This window comes from Erpetoichthys calabaricus, chromosome 15 (genome assembly GCF_900747795.2).
Source record: "Erpetoichthys calabaricus chromosome 15, fErpCal1.3, whole genome shotgun sequence".
NCBI lineage: Eukaryota > Metazoa > Chordata > Cladistia > Polypteriformes > Polypteridae > Erpetoichthys > Erpetoichthys calabaricus.
Window position 1 is genome coordinate 90,873,862 of NC_041408.2, and position 21,325 is coordinate 90,895,186.

Here is a 21,325-nt window from a genome sequence, read left to right on the forward strand (position 1 = left end):
TGTGAATGCCAGGCGTCACGTTTGGAGGAAACCAGGCACTGTTCATCACCAGGCCAATACCATCCCTACAGTGAAGTATGGTGGTGGCAGCATCATGCTGTGGGGAACTGGGAGACTAGTCAGGATAAAGGGAAAGATGACTGCAGCAATGTACAGAGACATCCTGGATGAAAACCTGCTCCAGAGCGCTCTTGACCTCAGACTGGGGCGACGGTTCATCTTTCAGCAGGACAACGACCCTAAGCACACGGCCAAGATATCAAAGGAGTGGCTTCAGGACAACTCTGTGAATGTCCTTGAGTGGCCCAGCCAGAGCCCAGACTTGAATCTGATTGAACATCTCTGGAGAGATCTTAAAATGGCTGTGCACCGACGCTTCCCATCCAACCTGATGGAGCTTGAGAGGTGCTGCAAAGAGGAATGGGCGAAACTGACCAAGGATAGGTGTGCCAAGCTTGTGGCATCATATTCAAAAAGACTTGAGGCTGGAATTGCTGCCAAAGGGGCATCAACAAAGTATTGAGCAAAGGCTGTGAATACTTACGGACATGGGATTTCTCAGTTTTTTTTATTTTTAATAAATTTGCAACAATCTCAAGTAAACTTTTTTCACGTTGTCATTATGGGGTGTTGTGTGTAGAATTCTGAGGAAAAAAATGAATTTAATCCATTTTGGAATAAGGCTGTAACATAACAAAATGTGGAAAAAGTGATGCGCTGTGAATACTTTCTGGATGCACTGTATGTATATATACATGTTGCAAAAGTATTTGTTAAAAAGGAAATCCGCAGCAAACAAGTCCCAAAGTAGAATCCAATCAGAGTAACCCAATAAACAGAAGCACAGAGATCCGAATAACTGTCCAGGAATAACAAAACAGCACAGCTGAGAAAACTCATTCCCATAGTGTACTGTATGTAATGGACCACAAGAAAACTGCATGTCCCATGAGCCTTTACAGGGCTGGGGGCAGTCCATCAATAGTGATGGACATGTGGCCCCGCCTCTTGAGGAACCACCCACAAAATACAGGGAACGTAAGGGATTTTTAAAGAAACAGGACATAAATTTTGGTAAACACAGTAAAAAACACAATACATTAAACATATCACTTACATGGAAAATAAACAGAACAATATAGCAGAAATATTCAAACTGAATAATTCAAACTGAAAAATGAATGAAAAATAGGCAAAAAAAAAAGAAATGTAAACATAAGCCAGGGCAGGAACCCTGGCCAAAAAATTAACAGGGACCTGGCAAAATAGCACAGAAATGTCCCAGAATAATAATCCCCAGGGGAAATCAAGTACTTTTTTTACTGATCAATTTTTTTATTAATAAAATGAAAAAGGAAAACAGTACAAGGAAATCCAGAAATACTAACTGCTTTTTGGATTATGTAGGAACAACCCCCACTGATGCCCACCTGCCCCTCCCCACATAAGATGGCTAATTAAACACTAACACAATAAGGAAAAACAAAAGACATCTGGCAAACTGACACACATACACACAAATAAAGTGTCTGTATAAATAAAGAAACTTTATAAACTCAAATAGAATGACCCTTTGGTCCTTCCAAAGGGTTCACGCACTTTTTCTTGCCATTCAGAGAGTTATTTGATTTACTGATTGACTTATTGATCAAACTAGCTGTGTTACTCATCCAAGACAGTTTGAAATCTAAATAATTAATGTAGACCTTCAAGCGTTTAACATTTGCAATGCACTATCTATTGCAATGCATGTAGTAATAATTTTTTTTGCATTTGTCTTTCCAACAGATGGTACATCACAAGCATTTTTACTAATAAATTACAGTACTACAAGCGTTTGTGATGCACCATCTGTTGGAAAGACAAATGCAATACATTGGTCTCTGGTATATGCCATCTGGTATGAAATACAAAAAAGCAGTGTTAATGTTTGTGGGGCACCATCTGTTGGAATAAAAAAATGCAATGTATTTTATTACAACAACAACAACAATATTTTTTTCTATAGCACATTTTCATACAAGTGATGTAGCTCAAAGTGCTTTACATGATGAAGAAAGAGAAAAAAGACAAAGATAAATAAGAAAATAGAATTGGGGAATACTAATTAACATAGGATAAAAGTAAGGTTCAAAGGCCAGGGAGGACAGAAAAAAACAAAAAAAAAAACGAACTCCAAACGGCTGGAGAAAAAAAAAAAAAATCTGCAGGGGTTCCAAGGGCACAAGACCACCAAGCCCAACTAGGCATTCTACCTAACATAAATGACCTCAATCAGTCCTCATTGTATTCAGGGTTCACATAGAAGAACTTGATGATGACGGTTATGTGGACTTAAGGAAGAAGTATGGAGATATTTAAAAGATCAAACACTCTGAGCAGAGTCATTCATCATCAGGACAAGATAGCCAATCAAATGGGTATAATATGACACACGTCCTGGACCCTACGTGTACATTTGAACTTAAATATGACTCATCTAAGGGACAGAAGAGCAGAAAAGGACAGAAGGGCAACAACATAGGAAGTGATGTCAGAAATCGAGCGACGTGTGAACATCTGATTTGGACAATAGAAAACGTAATCTATGAATAATACAACTGATAAATCAAAAGCCACCCAGAACAACATCCACCCCTTGACATTTCTGATTTTCAGTAAGCTTTTCTACGACTGTTTATATCCAGACTTTGCTCTCAGTTTTATTTTCCATTAGAATTTGTTATATTTGGTATTGTTATAAATTAATAAATAACATATTAATAATAATCCATCCATCCATCCATTTTCCAACCCGCTGAATCCGAACACAGGGTCACGGGGGTCTGCTGGAGCCAATCCCAGCCAACACAGGGCACAAGGCAGGAACCAATCCCGGGCAGGGTGCCAACCCACCGCAGTAAAATGTTATTTTTATAAAAATAATTCATTTTATATTTTCTATACTTTGGCTTTTATCTAGAGTGATTGAAATAATAAAAAGGTACCAAGCATGGGCAAAACTGTCACAGTCTTGCTGGCAGGGATAATTGAGGCTGTTGAGATCACTCATCAATCATTAGAATAACTGTGGTCAAAGTACAACATTGTTTGGTTGGGTAAGTGACATTTAACCAAAAGAGCTGTGCTTTTATGTGTGTCACAAGGACACCGACATGTTTGTTAGTGCTGGTAATAGTGAAGTCCCCATGTAGAGAATCCTATGCACAGTGACTGGCACTTGGCACCACTAGCGCCTTTGTCTGGATCGGATCTCCATATGCATGCATGTGAAGAGAATTCTATGAGGAATATTGCAGGGTGACTAGCAACTGGTCCCACCTGAAACTCTGTCTGGCTAGGATTTCAGTGTATGTGTATGTGTGTTAATCTTCAAGGGTGAGAGTAGATGAACCAAGTAAACGTTCCTGGTAAGTCTCACAAACTTCACAATAATATCACAATCTCATTGCTAATTAGAAGTAATCAAGAGCTTAAAACTAAAATAAGAAACTGGGAGATAGAGAAGCTAAGCAATCAAAACAAGTAAAATGAATCATAAAAATGATGGTTGCACAAGAAGTGTTTAAGAGGCAATAAATGACCTCTTATTAAGAAACTAGGCTGGCATAAAAACCTGCAGCCACTATGTTCCTCAAGGACCAAGCATGCAGACCCCTGGACTAGAAAACGGTTAGTGATGTCCTCAAATTCCAAACAGAGTTGAAAAATGCTGTACACACTTTATCACTTGGCTATATATGCTTAATTAGTTTGAAGAACCAAAAAAAAAAAAAATACATAAATAAAAAAATTTGGAAAAATACTGACTATTATTGCAAATGTTTGTGATGTACCATCTGTTGGAAAGACAAATGCAAAACATAGGTCTCTGGTATATGCCATCTGGTATGAGATACATAAAAGCAGTGTTAATGTTTGTGGCGTATCATCCGTTGGAATGAAAAAATGCAATGTATTTTATTACTGCAAATGTTTGTGATACACCATCTGTTGGAAAGACAAATGCAATTTATATGTCTTTGGTATATGCCATCTGGTATGGGATTCGTGAAATCCAAAAAATTTTTGTGAGGTGCCATCTGTTGGAATGAAAAAAATACAATGCATTTTCTTACAACAAACATTTGTGATGTGCCATCTGTTGGAAAGACAAAGGCACTCAGACACACAAACAGTTATCTTTTCATTAGGCTTGATTCTATGAGGGCCTCTTCATTTTTTAGCCAGGGTTTATTGGTTTTCCCCCCATTTGTGGGTATTTTGAATGTTTTTGGGGCTCATATAGGTACACAGACACACAGACGATGGTCCTTTAATTAAAGTGGATGACCGATTGACTAACTACTTGGCTCACTGAATGTATTGACAGACTAGTTGATGAATTTGCAGATTGACAGACTCTCTGGTTGATTGACTGATATGGATGGGATTCTTCTTTGATTTCCTGACCTTTCCCTTCTGGAGTAATGTTGGGCCTTAACGAGGCAGACGTGTCATTACGGAGGATGTCACAGCAGGATGAGAACGTGCGGACCTCAAGGCAGGCTGTTTCATCACTTTTTTTTCGAGCGCTCATTTACAGTCCTCTGCTTATTGCCAGATTCTCGCTTCCTCCTTCTGCAGGCTCTCATGGTTTCTCCATTCCTTCTGCTGGTTTCCTGGATCTGGAAAAGAGATAGACTTTTCGTCACCGGACCTGTCAATGTCGTATCTTTGACAAATTCACTTTATTTGAATTTGACGGAGGGAGGTCGGCGCTTTTTTAAATTTTTTTTTTCTTTCCGATGGAACAGGAACTCATTTGACAGCAGGAGAGCTTTGAGGTAAATAAGGCTGTAAATGGGATGGGATGGGGCTTTCACTGCCGTACTTCATCTGTTAAATAAAAAAGAAAGAAAGAAAGAAAGAAAGAAAGAAAGAAAGAAAGAAAGAAAGAAAGAAAGAAAGAAAGAAAGAAAGAAAGAAAGAAAGAAAGAAAAGGAAACAGTCACAAGTCATTCTTTATTTCATATGGCGCCTCGCAATGCAAGACTCAGAAACTGAATCAGAACTCAGAGAGACGCTGAGGAGGACGAGGGGTTCAAGCAGACCATTTATCAACGTAATCAGCAGCAGTTGTTGTGATAGACCCCTAATGTGGACAATCATTTAAATTTACATCTTTTTGATACTTTACAAAAGCACATTTGGAGGGGGGTATTATAGTCAAGCACGGGGACTTTCATTATTATATAAGCTTGGCTCGGTCCAGATCTTTCTAGATCTCTCTTCTGCCTTTGGCACAGTCAACCATGAGATCCTTCTTGCCACCCTCCCTGCCCTTGGCACCACCATAACTGCTCTAAGATGGATTAAGCACCAACATCTTGGGCAGATCCCACCATGTGTCCTGTCTAGAGTGCATCAGACATGCATAGGGGTATCCCAGGGTCCTCTGCTCTTCCCTTATGAACATCACCTGACTTGGCCCCATCATCCAATCCCATGGTTGCTCACATATCACTTTTGTGCTGACGCCGCACAGCTGAACCTTCCACTCCCTCCTGAGGACAACACGGTGTCGGCTAATGTCTCTGCGTGTCTTACGGATAATTCAGCCTGGATGAAGGACCACCATGTACAGCTCAGCATGCCAAAGACGGAGCTTCTTCTTATCCCAGACTGCCATTCCGTTCATCTCAGTGCAGCTTGGCTCATCGTCACTAAAACACCTGCCAAGTCCAACTCAACCTTGGGACATCTGCACCTTCAGTCATGTTCTGAGTGAGTATGCAGCACGACTTGTGGTCCGGACTGGATTACTGCACCCCACTACTAGAGGTGGGTCCCGCATGTGCTCTCACGTCATTGCAGATGGTCTAAAAAGATTGAGCAATGCAACACAAGAACATTAGTTTCACTAAGAAGTCAAGCTAGGCTCAGATGAGGGAGGTTACGTTAAATAATCTTCGTCTTCTTCTGTCAGCTACTCCTGTTAGGGTTCACCACAGAGGATCATCTTCTTCCATCTCCTCCTGTCCTCTCCATCTTTCTCTGTCACTCCATCACCTGCATGTCCTCTCTCACCACATCTATAACCTTCTCTTAGGTCTTCCTCTTATTCTCTTACCTGGTTGCTCTATCCTTAGCACCCTTCTCCCAATATACCCCTCATCTCTCCTCTGCACATGTCCAAACCACCACAATCTCTGACCCTCTAATGTCCTCATTTCTAATCCTGTCCATCCTCGTCACACTAAATGCAAATCGTAGCATCTTTAACTCTGCCACCTCCAGCTCTGTCTCCTGTGCCACCGTCTCCAGCCCATATAACACAGCTGGTCTCACTACCATCCTGTAGACCTTTCCTTTCACTTTTGCTGATACCCGTCTGTCACAAATTACTCCTGACACTCTTCTCCACCCTGCCTGCACTCTCTTCTTCACTTCTCTTCCACAATCCCCATTACTCTGTACTGTTGATCCCAAGTATTTAAACTCATCCACCTTCACCAGCTCTACTTCCTGCATCCTCACCATTCCACTGACCTCCTTCTTATTCACACACATGTATTCTGTCTTGATGTTCCTACTGACCTTCATTCCTCTCCTCTCATATCTCCACCTCTCCAGGGTCTCCTCAACCTGCTCCCTACTCTCACTACAGATCACAATGTCATCACAGTCCACGGGGACTCCTGTCTGATCTCGTCTGTCAACCTGTCCATCACCATTGCAAATAAGAAAGGACTCAGAGCCGATCCCTGATGTAATCCCACCTCCGTCACTCCCACCGCAGACCTCACCGCTGTCACACTTCCCTCGTACATATCTTGTACAACTCTTATGTACTTCTCTGCCACTCCCGACTTCCTGCTCAAAAAAAAATAAAAGGACCACTTTGAAAACCCATCAGATCTCAAAAGGAAAAATACTCCTGCTGGCTTTCTACTGCTCTGGACTGATATGGTGATGTGTGAGGAACAAAAGGATGACACATCGTTAGATGGAAATGAAAATGATGAACCTACAGAGGGCTGAATTCAAAGACACCTCGAAAATCAGAGGGAACAGGCAGGTGAGTCCCATTTTCATTGCAGCAACTCCAAATCTAGTTTGTATGTCCCCCATGTCTGACAACGTCCTAATGAGACAATGGATGGTGTCCTGGGGGATCTCCTTCCAGATCTGGATCAGGGCATCACTGAGCTCCTGGACAGTCTGAGGCGTCGGATGGACCGAAATATAATGTCCCACCCAGAGGTGTGCTATTGGATTGAGGTCAGGCGAGTGAGCGTGAGGTCCGGCCAGTCAATGGTATCAATTCCTTCACCCTCTCACCACATGAGGCCGGGCATTGTCGTGCACCAGGAGGAACCTAATGGCAGTGCCATTGTCTAGCCTGTAGAGGTCTGTGTGTCCCTCCATGGATATGCCTCCCCAGACCATCACTGACCCACCACCAAACTGCTCATGCTGAACAATATTACGGGCAGCATAACGTTCTCCACGGCTTCTCCAGACCCTTTCACGTCCGTCACATGTGCTGAGGGTGAACCTACTCTTATCTGTGAAAAGCACAGGGCGCCCGCCAGTGGTGGACCTGCCAATTCTGATATTCTATGGCAAATGCCAATCGAGCTCCACAGTGCCCATTAGAGGATGTCAGGCCCTCATGAAGTCTGTTTCTGATTGTTTGGTCAGAGACAATCACACCAGTGGCCTGCCTGCCTGCTGGAGGTCATTTTGTAGGCTCTGCCAGTGCTCATCCTGTTCCTCTTTGCCCAAAGGAGCAGATAGCGGTGGGTCCTGCTGATGGGTTAAGGACCTTCTACGAGGGGCCCTGTCCAGCTCTCCTCGAGTAACTGCCTGTCTGTCTCCAGGAATCTCCTCCATGCCCATGAGACTGTGCTGGGAGACACAGCAAAACTTCTGGCAATGAGAGGCACGTATTGTTGTGCCATCCTGGAGAAGTTGGACTACCTGTGCCAGCTCTGTAGGGTCCAGGTATGGCCTCATGGTACCAGTAGTGACACTGACCGTACCCAAATGCAAAACGAGTGACAAAACAAATGAGGAGGGAAAAATGTCAGTGGCCTCCCTCCAGCTGTTAACCCATTCATCTCATGGGGTCGTTTCATTGTTGCCCCTCTAATGCACCAAAGCAGCTGAAACTGATGAACAAGCCCCTCTGCTACTTAACTGACCAGATCAATAGCCCACAAGTTTCATTGACTTGATGCTATACTCTCATTACAAGGGGGTCCTTTCATTTTTTTGAGCAGTTTACAAAACCTAGCATTTAAATCAATCCTTGAACTTTAAATATGGAAATTGGTGTTTTAAGTAAATAAAAAATAAAAACATGATAAAACATAATGTATTGTACTTTGCATCTTTTCTGTTTCCGGGAAAAAAAATTCTCTCTTTCGCTTCACTCACGTCACGTGTCATTAAATACTTGAGTGCCCGGTTCACAGTCGGTCGTTTCATGATTGGAGTCAACAGTGGCGCATTTCCCCAGAGCGCCGGTAGAGGGCGCCCGCGTATTTTTCTCCCATCTTGAGATGGCTGGAGCGCTACTGTTCAACTGTGGCATATGTATATATATCTGTAAAGCACGAGGGTCCCGCTCATTCCTTCCGAATATGTATATTCTGTATGCTGTCTTTAATGAAGATATGAATGCTTATGTGTTCACTGGGGCGTACGGAAACGTCGCGTGGTGTTTTCTTTAAGTGTTTTTTTTTTCCACTTCGCGGTTTCAAATATCCCGTGTGGCAGAACTTTCGGATTTCAAAGGGGAAACTGAAACGATATCCTGAAGTGTGTCTTTAACGCAGTCGGATCGTCAAACTCAATCCACTTCCAAGCGGGACCTGCGCACTGAGTGTGTTTACCGAGTGTTTCCGCAGAAGCGCACCTGGGAGCTCTACCTGCCGCTCAAGATCGGGAGATCGGAAGAATGCGAAAAATCCAGAACAGGAATTGGGAATAAAGTGTACAAAAATGATTTTGACATGGAAGAATCAAACAGCTGTTCCATTGTAATCATGTTGCACTTTACACAAATGTGGGTGCCGTTTTTTTGCTTATGATTTATTTTTGGCAAAATGAAAAGCTGAAAGTTTGCTTCTTCTTCTTCTTTTTTTTTCGAGCGAAAGGGAAGGAAAGCGTGACGAGCAATAAAATGAAACCATTGTTGTTTTTGTTTCACGCGATTTTCGGCCTCGTGTGGAATAGCTGGGGACTTCTGGATTGCGTCCACTGCGGATTAGGGGACAATCACGTCCACTCGAGTTTCATTTACAGGAGGCTGCGCAACCACGAAAGAAGGGAGATTCAAAGGGAGATCCTGTCCATCCTGGGTTTACCTCATCGACCCCGTCCCTTTTCACCTGGCAAGCAGGCATCCTCTGCGCCCCTTTTTATGTTGGACCTCTACAATGCCATGTCGATTGAAGAAGATGATGGCATTGCGCCCAGCACCGGCAAAGGATCTTACGGCAAAGGTGGCTCGAGGAAAGGATATCACGCGGTGCCCAATGGCTACTCCCGTGGTGCCCAGCCCTACAGGGCATCTCCGCTGGTCACCCAGACACCTCCGTTGGCGAGTTCGCATGACACCAACTTTCTCAATGACGCCGACATGGTGATGAGCTTCGTCAACTTGGGTATGTAACCTCTGACGACTTTTAACGCTTCAGCTATGAAATTCAGCCATATTTTCCAATGCAAAGTATAACTTTAAGAAATAAATGCGATCGCGTCTTTTCTGAAGACAAGCAATAAGTAAAAGTATACCGTGATGACGAATACGTGTATATAAATTGCGATGGATTTACAATCAATCGGTTACCGTGAACCCCGTGACCCTGTGTTCGGATTCAGCGGGTTGGAAAATGGATGGATGGATGGACGGTTACCGTGAATTTACGGTGATGGATCCATCCAGGGGTGAATCCTGAATTGCTCCTTAAAGCTGCCAGGATGGGCTCGGGCTCCCCCACCTTCTGGAAAGTAAAACAAAAACACAAGCAAGTTTAGAAACCGATTTGATGTATTTATTAAATATCATATCTGACATTTAATGCGTTTCAAGGTTTGAATTAGCGGGACACCACGCGGACGGAGTTATAGAAACAAATTTGGGACGTACAGAGTGTCAGCCTAAAATAGTCACCCACAGCCTGGGTGGATTTATCAAATATCGCTTCTGACATTTGATGTGTTTTAGAATTTGAAGAACCCGGAGACCAACCGGGCGGAAATCAGGCGTAACCTAAAAAAATCAATTCTGGACGGCGAGTCATCCCAAAAATAGACACACTCGCTCATACCGGCAATATTTAGAGTCGCCGCCAGACGCTTCAATAAATAAAAATAATAGACGGACAGGTGACACCTTGATTAATAAATATTGTTTCATTCTCTAAACCCGCTGATCCCGAACTGGGACAGCTGGAGCCAACCCTGGAAAGCATGAAGCGCAAGGCAGGAACAAACCCTGGACGGGGCGAGTGGTTACCGCTGTACCAGCCAGCATTGTATTTCTTTCTTTCTTTCTTTCTTTCTTTCTTTCTTTCTTTCTTTCTTTCTTTCTTTCTTTCTTTCTTTCTTTTTCCCTATATAAAGCATAAGAAGAATGAATGAGGGACTTTGCTTAGCAAAGAGCGTTATTTATTACCTATGGTATATTTACGCGTATCTTAACAAGCACAAGGGTTTTCTTTTAATCTGAACACAAGCTATAAATAAATGCATACCGTTTTGACGGATACGTGTGTATCGAATACTGGCTGGATGTTTTTATCAAATATTATATCTGACGTTTAATGAGTCTCAGGGTTTAAAGAAGCCGAAGACAACACGGACGGAAATCAGACAAAAGCTAGAAATCGATTCTGGACGGCGCGTTAGCCCGAAACGGACACACTCGCTCATACCGGGATTATTTAGAGTCGCCACCAAAGGGTTCAGTAAATAAAAATAATAGATGGACAGCTGAGACTTTGATTATTTAACATCCATCCATTTTCAAAACCCGCTTTTCCGGAACTGGGACAGCTGGAGCCAAACCTGGAAAGCATGAGGCGCAAAGCACGAACGAATCCCAGTACTCATTAGACTTGTTGTTATTTATTTATTTATTTGTCTGTCTGTTTGTTTTGATTGTTTGTTTGCTTGTTTTTTTTTATTTATTTTATTTCATTGTAATCATTCCATACAAATAGATCAATTTATAACCCAACAAAATTGAAGACAAATCAAACCCCCTGTTTGCTTGTTTATGTATCGTTATAGAAAGCATACACAAGAAGAACGGATGAGGGACTTTGCTTAGCAAAGATCGTCATTTATTAGCGTTGATATGTCCACGCGTATCTTGTAATAAACGAGCACAAGTGTTGTATTTTTATCTGAACACAAGCTGTAAGTAAAGGCCGTTTTGACGGCTACGTGTGTATCGATTGTAATGGATTTACAATTAATCGATTACGGTGAATTTAGGAGCATCGCCCCATCTAGCATATTTTTTGCGCGTTGATGCTGTTACGGTGGGTTCCGGCTCCCCTTTGCCTCCCTCTGAAAAAAAAAAGAAAGAGATAAAGAAGTTGGATGTATTTATCAAATATTGTATCTGGCATGTAATGCGTTTTAGGGTTTAAAGAGGCCGGAGACCACACGGACTGAATCACACAGAAAATCGTTTCAGTGTGGCGTGTCATCCCAAAACGGGCATACTCATTCATACCGCGAATATTTAGAGTCGCTACCAAAGGGTTCAATGAAAAATTAATAGATGGACAGGTGACACTTTGATTGTTTAACGTCCATCCATTTTCTAAACCCGCTTATCCAGACACGGACGGGGAAGCTGGGGCCAATCCTGGAAATCCTTGACTTCTCTGTCAAGATGCTAATGTAACGTGTATGTGTGTGCTAGACCATCAATTATATTGTCTGTTTCTTTTTCAGAATTTACTGTCTTAATCTTCTTTATTTATTTATCTGGTTTGTACAATGCTATATACTGTATATTCTGCCGTTCTTTATTTATTCTGTAAGTGCCTTGAGCATGGGAAAGGCGCTATATAAATAAAATGTATTATTATTATTATAAAGCATGAGGCGCAAGGCAGGAACGAACTCTGGACGGGGAGACTGGCCACCGCAGTACCAGCAGCTAGCCTTATGTGTGTCTGTGTGTGTGTTTTATTTTCCTATTAAAAACATACAGAAGAAGAAAGTTGGGGACTTTTTAACAAAGAGCATCATTTTTTAGCGTTGATCAATTCGAGTGTCCTGTAATGGCGAACGCAATTGTTTTCTTTTTCTCTGAAGAGAAGCTGTACGTAAATGCATGCCGTTTTGTCGGGTACGCGTGTATCTATTGTGACGGATCCATTCAGGAATGAATCCTGCTTTGGTGCCTTTATGCTGTTACGGTGGGCTCCCGCTCCCCAGTCTTCTGCAAAACGGTGGATTTATACAATATTGAAATGCATGATATTTAATGCGTTTTAGAGTATGAAGAGGTCCGAGACCACACGGACGGAATCAAACACTAGCTAGAAATCAATGCCGGACGGCGCGTCAGCCCCAAAACTGACACATAGCGGGGATATTTAGAGTCGCCATCAAACACAAATTAGAGGGATCACTACACGAAAATATTAGATAGACAGGTGACACTGTGACCCTTTAACCATCCCTCCGTTATTCAATCCGGAGCTGAGTCGCCAGCAATCATCGGGATAAGGCGGGAACAGCACCTGGAAATGCGTAGCAGCATCGCAGAGTGAACACACACACACACACACACACACACACACACACACACACACGCGCGCGCGCGCGCATTCCCCCCCCCCCCCCACACACACACACACGCGCGCGCACACACACACACATACACACATACGCCTCCCACACCCAGTTTATCTGGTCTCTCTGATGGAAGTACAACGTTAACGTGCATTTTATGTTTTTCTGTCAGTTTATTAATCATTCCTTTCATATCTATCTATCTATCTATCTATCTATCTATCTATCTATCTATCTATCTATCTATCTATCTATCTATCTATCATATAGTGCCTTTCACTATCTATCTATCTATCTATCTATCTATCTATCTATCTATCTATCTATCATATAGTGCCTTTCATCTATCTATCTATCTATCTATCTATCTATCTATCTATCTATCTATCTATCTATCTATCTATCTATCTATCTATCTATCTATCTATCTATCTATCATATAGTGCCTTTCATCTATCTATCTATCTATCTATCTATCTATCTATCTATCTATCTATCTATCTATCTATCTATCTATCTATCTATCATACAGTGCCTTTCACTCTATCTATCTATCTATCTATCTATCAGTGCCTTTCACTCTATCTATCTATCTATCATACAGTGCCTTTCACTCTATCTATCTATCTATCATACAGTGCCTTTCACTCTATCTATCTATCTATCATACAGTGCCTTTCACTCTATCTATCTATCTATCTATCTATCTATCTATCTATCTATCTATCTATCTATCTATCTATCTATCATACAGTGCCTTTCACTCTATCTATCTATCTATCTATCTATCTATCTATCTATCTATCTATCTATCTATCTATCTATCTATCATACAGTGCCTTTCACTCTATCTATCTATCTATCTATCTATCTATCTATCTATCTATCTATCTATCTATCTATCTATCTATCTATCTATCTATCATAGAGTGCCTTTCACTCTATCTATCTATCTATCTATCTATCTATCTATCTATCTATCTATCTATCTATCTATCTATCTATCTATCTATCTATCTATCATACAGTGCCTTTCACTCTATCTATCTATCTATCTATCTATCTATCTATCTATCTATCTATCTATCTATCTATCTATCTATCTATCTATCTATCATACAGTGCCTTTCACTCTATCTATCTATCTATCTATCTATCTATCTATCTATCTATCTATCTATCTATCTATCTATCTATCTATCTATCTATCTATCTATCTATCTATCATACAGTGCCTTTCACTCTATCTATCTATCTATCTATCTATCTATCTATCTATCTATCTATCTATCTATCTATCTATCTATCTATCTATCTATCTATCTATCTATCATATAGTGCCTTTCATATGCGGGGTTCCTGGAATATAATTAGGCAGCCGCCCATAAAAGCAGCCAAACACGCTGCGCACCTCCAAGTCAGGGACTTCTTGCTACCAACTGTCCCTTAAGCATGTCGTCGTCCTCCTCCTCTTATGTACGCCCGGCCTGACGAGTGACGCTGGGGACTTTAAAAGCCCCCCCAAAGACGGAGCAGGGCCTTTTTCACTCGCAGTCTGACTGGCCCCCAGCTTCACTCTGTCGTTTACGAGGGTCTGAAGGGGTCTGTACGGCAGGTGCCGCGGAGTCGGTCTGGATCGTTTAACGACATGTCACACAGCCGCCATTGGAACCCGCTGTATCTCCAAAATACCAGGAAAGCGACTCGTTTTATAACTCGGTGCTGCCATTTTCGCATTGCTGGAGACTTTTTCTCTTGCAGAATAAGCCCTCAGATGTGTTGCTTACTTACTTATTGTTACTAAACGTGTGTTTTTGTGCCTCACACACGAGTAAAACGGGTCTTCCTCACCCTATAGCTGTTATTCTAACGAAATGCCCGGTCGGGTCTCCTTGAACATCGTTAGCCTGTTATGACTTTTCACTTTTTGGACTTTGCTTCAGTATATCCCGTCTCTGTTTAAGCTATTAGTCATGTATAGGCTACTGCCGTTTCCTCTTAATTTAATTGTTTCCTTCCTGTAACTATTCCTGTAGCTACTTAAAAATGGCGGATTTCAGGCCACAAATTTCCAGTGTCTAATGAAAATTAAAACTCATTCCATGTGTCACTCCTTCCAGTACGTCTTACGCCACTGTGTCCCTATAAAGTGGCCGCGGTGACACTTGAGCCGCAGGGAGAGGCCGATGGTCGTCGCCGGACTGAATTCTTCTCAGGGCAGAAGTCTTGTTAACTGTTAGGATTTTTAGGCTGAATGGATATTCGGGTTGCTTCTGAATTTTATATAACGCATGTACACCTAACCCGTTTCTTACCCCGCTTATTCAACTGAGGGTCGCTGGTGCAAGTACATGGTGACTGAGGCACATCGCTACGGGGCAACAAAATACCCATTTGGCAACACCCCCCTCCTCCACCACCATTACAACATGCAGCTTGTTGTGCCCCCCAAATCAATGGTGACAGCTGAGCCGTCAGTCATTGCATTACAATTCAAAGACTTCTGCAGGATGCCCCTCTTTTTATTACTGTTGTTGTTTCTAAAAGGTAATACGAAGGGAAATAAACATCCATCCATTATCCAACCCGCTATTTCCTGACTACGGGGGACACAGGGGTCTGCTGGAGCCAATCCCAGCCAACACAGGGCCCCGGGCAGGGCGCCAACCCACCGCAGGGCACACACACCCACGGGACAATTTAGAATCGCCAATCCGCCTAACCTGCATGTCTGTGGACTCGGGGAGAACATGCAAACTCAGGTCTCCTTACTGCGAGGCAGCAGCGCTACCCACTGCGCCACCGTGCCACCCTCAGAGTCAATAGTTACCCCTAAATATTTTACCTCTGTCTTGACGTTTAACCCTAATGGATCAAATTTATTTTTAATACCCTCATTATATCCATTTTTGCAGATCACTAAGATTTCTGTTATCTCCAGTTTGAGAAAATTACTACTCATCCATTCAGAAACACAAGTAAGACATTGTGTCAGTGAATCAAGAGAGTCGGGGTCGCGGGAATAAACATGAATAAATAAATACATAAAAATAAGTAAATAAATAAATTCTGTAGTTGTTAAAAACTAACTAATGCAATCTGGAATTCACATTAATAATAATAATTAATAATAATTAATTACATTTATATAGCGCTTTTCTCAGTACTTTCCCTCAGTCCGTAAAGTCAGGACCCCTGGAGCAACGCACGCAAAGCAAAGATGAACTGGCTTGGAGACCCGATATTTTGTTTAAATTAAATTACATTAAAAATCGACATTTCAAATTGTTTCAGACCTTTTTTTTATTAAGTATACCACCATCCATCTCTTTAAAGAAACGCGCTGCACTGTTAACAACAATCCCCAAGAAACAGCAGAGCACATTTAACACAAGTCACTGACAAAATAAAAAATATGGAGCTGCAGCTTTCCATTACACTTTACTGGGTTGTTTGGCTCTTACCAGTAGTTGACAAAGAACCATTTAAATCTGGCATTGCTCTAAAGAACCCCTTTGGCACCTTTATGTTTAAGTTTACCTGTGTTTGTATACGTTTCTATCGATGGTACATTATTCCAGAGAGATAACCAGAGCTAGTCTGTGTGTGAGTGTGACGTCATCGGAGTTTTAAAGGTGTGATCAAAGACTGCAAGTGGGAATCAAACTCAAGTGTCACATTGTGAGGTCACAGCACAAGCCACAGTGAACCACCGTCAGTGCCCATGCCGGGTTATTTTGTACCCGAAGTTCATTAGTGTGCCAACCAACTTTTTGGTAGCTAACCTGTTTGACTGGTTTATGATCTGCGCCTAATTCGCCTTGATGGTGGCACTGGCCCTAGACACAGTACCACTGAAGACTTTAAAAGAAAAGCTAAATATTTTCAAGTGTTTTATTATTATTATTAATTTTTTTTACATTTTATTGAATTTATTAAAATAAAAAAAACATTCCATACAAGCAAGTCAAAGTTTAGGTTCAAATCAAATCAACCCCCACCCATGAGAAAGGGAGCGCATCAGAGTAAAACTTTAATAGTAGGAAAAATAAGTAAATAATAAATAGAATAAAAAACGTGAAGAAAATCCATCCATCCATTTTCCAACCTGCTATATCCTAACTACAGGGTCACGTGGGTCTGCTGGAGCCAATCCCAGCCAACACAGGGCGCAAGGCAGGAAACAAACCCCAGGCAGGGCGCCACAGGGGTGAAGAAAATCTTCTTCCTCAATTTAAATGCTTATTCCAAACTGTTATTAATTAGATCCTGCCAGGTTGTAAAAAAAAAAAGGTTTGATTTTTTTCCAATTTCAAATAGTAAATCCATCCATCCATCCATTTTCCAACCCGCTATATCCTAACTACAGGGTCACGTGGGTCTGCTGGAACCAATCTCAGCCAACACAGGGCGCAAGGCAGGAAACAAACCCCGGGGCAGGGCGCCAGCCGGTATCCGTCAATAAGGGCGCGCACATAAAGGCGACCTTCAAAAGGGCGACCTCAATTGGGCGCGGCGAATAAAAGCGCACATAAATAAAAGCGATCTTCAAAAGGGCGACCTCAATTGAGCGCCGAATAACTGCGCGCATAAAGGAGTGCTTCAAAAGGGTGACGTCAATTGGGCGCAGCGAATAAAGGCAAACGCAACAAAATTACAGAAAATGTATTAGATAGAGGCAATGATTGAACGTATAAAGAAGTGAAAGCAAGAATATTAAAACATCCAATTAATTAATGCATGAACTTCTAACGAACTACTTCTAACGAACTATTTCCAAAGCTCTCTGTATTTCGTTGTTTTCAAAATTACAGAAAATTAGATTAAGGCAATGACTGAATGTATAAAAAGGTGAAAGCAAGTTACACTTGAAGCTGTAGATTATGTGCAATGCTACGTAGATATTCGAGATGCGGTCTATTAGCATAATCAAGGACAATTAATTTAATTCGCTCCGAAGGTCATCCTTTTGAAGGGCTCCTTTATTTGCGCGCGCATTTATTCGGCGCTCAATGGAGGTCGTCCTTTTGAAGCCCGCCTTTATTTGCGCGCGCCTTTTTTCAGCGCTCAATTGAGGTCGCCCTTTTGAAGATCGCTTTTATTTATGTGCGCGTTTATTCTCCGAGCCTAATTGAGGTCGCCCTTTTGAAGGTCGCCTTTTTGTGCGCGCCCTTATTGAATAGAACCGCGCCAGCCCAGTACAGGGGTGAAGAAAATCTTCTTCCTCAATTTAAATGCTTATTCCAAACTGTTATTAATTAGATCGTGCCAGGTTGTAAAAAAAAAAAAGGTTTAATTTTTTTCCAAATTCAAATAGTAAATATTGACCCTAATTTCCAATTTTTCCAGCAGTTATTGCCATGAAGCTTATTGTTACGTTGGCTCAATTAGAAGGACATATTAGAGATAGCTTCCACTCTTACTCTCTCCCCTTGTCCCCCCTTATTATTATTATTATTATTCCACTCTGAAAAATGACATTGTCCGATGTAGGGCCAGGGGACTGGATCGTACCCGCAACATCTCAGGGCACAGCCCTGGAGAGTGCCAGTCCATCAGAGTACCCACGCCTCCACATTTTGGTCATTATCCCCAGCTTACCTGCACGTCTTTGGTGATTTGAGAAGAAGAGTAGAGGATACCCAGAGAGAAACCCACAAACCCTCATAAATAGAAAAGTGCCAAAAGTGGCTCTTCAGAGCGATGGCATAGGGGGCGCAATTTTTTGTCCCCACAAGACCCATCCACGCCCATGAAGGTTCGAGAACAAGTCTGCATTTCGATCCGTAACAAGTTCCATAAATGATCACGAAGAGATAACTGACTTGTGAATTGGTTTGTTGATTTTAGAAGGGGTCTCAATGCATATAAAATCCTGCAGGCTCAGTTGAGGTTTTCCGGATCTGTTCGTGTCCTGCTTAGGTCACCCATGGCGGTTTATTTTTTTGTCCTCATGTAAGGACCCTTCCCAAAGCCCAAAGAACCGAGTTCGTGTGCAAAAGTACAAAATGGGTCTTGTTCAAGCAATGGAACCACACCACCCAGTCAAATGTCATTGTTTTTAAAACTCGCACACGGACATCAGCTTGACACGGGATGCCAACCCAAAAGGGTGAATCTGTGAAGCGGCGCTCGCCCCTGCCCTACCGCGCACCGTTTAATTTCCAGCATGTTAGATTTTCATTTTTCAAACTAAATCAGATAACGCGGTTTTAAATTTCGAAGGACAGCAAGCACAGTAATTGCAAGTCTCGTGTGTGCTTTATCTTATCTTAATAAAATAATAAAGTCTGAGCATATTGGGGACGTAAACACGCGCTGATAGCTCCGCCAATGAGACCTGAGCGCTTTCCTGCTGCGTACCGCGGCGAATCGATTCGTTTCGAGTTTTGTCTGATTTCAGTTCCCCCTTTGCACCGCCTGTAATGTCATGCGAACTGATTCCACTCCCCTGCGACCCCACAGAAACCTCCACCTTTCTAATTATTTTGGGAGGCATTCTCTCTCTTTCATTCATTTCCTCCCCACCTGCTTCTCTTTCTCGTTTTCTCTTATGCCCCCCGGTAGAAAAGACAAGAGTTTGAAGTCACTGAACTCTTAAATTCGCTTAGTGCTTTACTTCCCCTCCAGCTGCTTTTTTCCCCCTTTGTGACTGCAGGTAACGAGGAGGCATCGGCGGAATTAAAGAAGGCGTGCGGCACAAGGTGGGCGGGGGAGGGGGGGGGGGGGATCCCTTTGTACGCCTATCTATTTATAAATGCAGCGTTTTTCTGGAGATCACAAACAACTGCATATTATCGTATCGTAAATACTGCGACTCTCCCACTTTACCACTGGTATGCACGGCGCGTAATTGCCCCCTCCTGCCCTTTATTTTGTTGTTGAATGTAACCACACACAGGTTGGAGCACGGGGTATGGTAGTGACTGCTGGGTCGATCGAGTGTGGGCGCAGAGGATCGACATGGGGGTATGATTGACGGAAAAAGGGAGGGAAGAGGGTGGCACCTTCTGAATGGAGGGTCGGAGGACGGAGGTAAGGGATGGTTCGGGTGGGTGGGCTGTGAGGGATGTGAATGTAATGGTGCATGTGGGATCAGCGGGTTTTTTTGGGGGGGTTAGAAATGGAGTCACTCAGGGCCAGAATAATGAGAGATTCATAGACAACTGTAAATAGTTCAAGTTCAAAGTCGTTCGTTTTTGCTTTGACAATCGTGTATTTATTTATTTATTTTGACTGTTCCCGTAAACTGGTCTGCAATCCCCACTTTGTCCTTCTGTGTTTCTTGTTGAGGTCGCTGCAATATATTCATATTTTAGAACTAAACTGCGCTGCCTTTAAATTTTAAAATTTAGTGCCGTCGCAACTTCTGTAATCTTAGTAAAAAGAACGGACAAGGCCAGGCAATATACACGCGCGCGCGCGCGCACACCCACAGGGTTCAGCCAATGATACGCGAGTGCCGCTATATTGGACGGTTCCCGCCCCTTCGGTCTGAATTTGATTGGGCCTTGTAGGTAACACGTGCAATCTGACAACAGATTTTTTGCTTAATACGGTAATGGCCCCGAAGTTTCAAAGCACTAGTACTGATGCCTGCGGTGGGTTGGCACCCTGCCTGGGATTGGTTCGTGCCTTGTGCCCTGTGTTGGCTGGGATTGGCTCCAGCAGACCCCCGTGACCCTGTGTTCGGATTCAGCGGGTTGGAAAATGGATGGACGGATGGAAGTATGACGTGCACAACGTAGATTTCTATTAACTTTTGGGCTATTTCCGTTAACCGGAAGTGGTGGATTCTAATCATACCGCTGCAGAATCCGATTAATTCAACTTTACTTTTAAAATAATTATTTAATATATTATTAGTGTGATTTGATTTGTTGCCTGTGGTTCTTTGATGTACATAATATAAAAACAGAATCATTTTCCGGTGTAAAATTTTGCCAAATCAATATGCAGACAACAATTTTGGATGATTCGCTGTGGCAACCCCAAACAGGACCTGCCGAAAGAAGAAGAAGAAGATTGTCTTGCGCTTTACTCCTCAAATATCCATCTCCATTATCTGAGTATACGAGAAAGTCCAGAGGAGACCACATTTTTTTACAAAAACGCTTCGAGTCGGATTGTCTTGTGCCAGCTGTGTGTGTGGATTGTGGCAGTGCAGCATCCTAGTCGGCCATCATACTTGCTCATTCCAGGGACGCACCATTAACTGAATGTCCTGGTGAAAACGTTCTCCTTGCTCGTCACTCACCCTAACAAGAGTTTGTGGAAAGCACTCTTTCAGGTGAGTGTAAGGAGTGTGTTTTCAATGATACACGACAGCCCAGTTTCTGGTAGGAATCTGGTATGCAGGAGACTTATGGCTCCCCAGAAAGTCTTCACAGGGCCACTTCAAAGAGCCGGCTTGTTTAAAACCATCATCCTGCAAAACGGACTTGATCTGTGACCCTACGAATATCCCTAACATTTATCCTGCATGTCACCAAGTGGACGGCCGGAGTACAATTTG

At 42.5% G+C, this 21,325-nt stretch overlaps 1 protein-coding gene across 1 annotated transcript in view; it reads left to right on the top strand.

Annotated features, from left to right (window-relative positions):
• Positions 1 to 8,591: 8,591 nt before the first annotated feature.
• The window catches only part of bmp5 (bone morphogenetic protein 5), a 104,728-nt gene continuing 91,994 nt past the window's right edge, over positions 8,592 to 21,325 (top strand). The window contains exon 1 of the mRNA XM_028820270.2: positions 8,592 to 9,656. Coding sequence (XP_028676103.2) covers positions 9,077 to 9,656 — 580 coding nt within the window. The 5' untranslated portion in view covers positions 8,592 to 9,076. The remainder of the gene's footprint in view (positions 9,657 to 21,325) is intronic.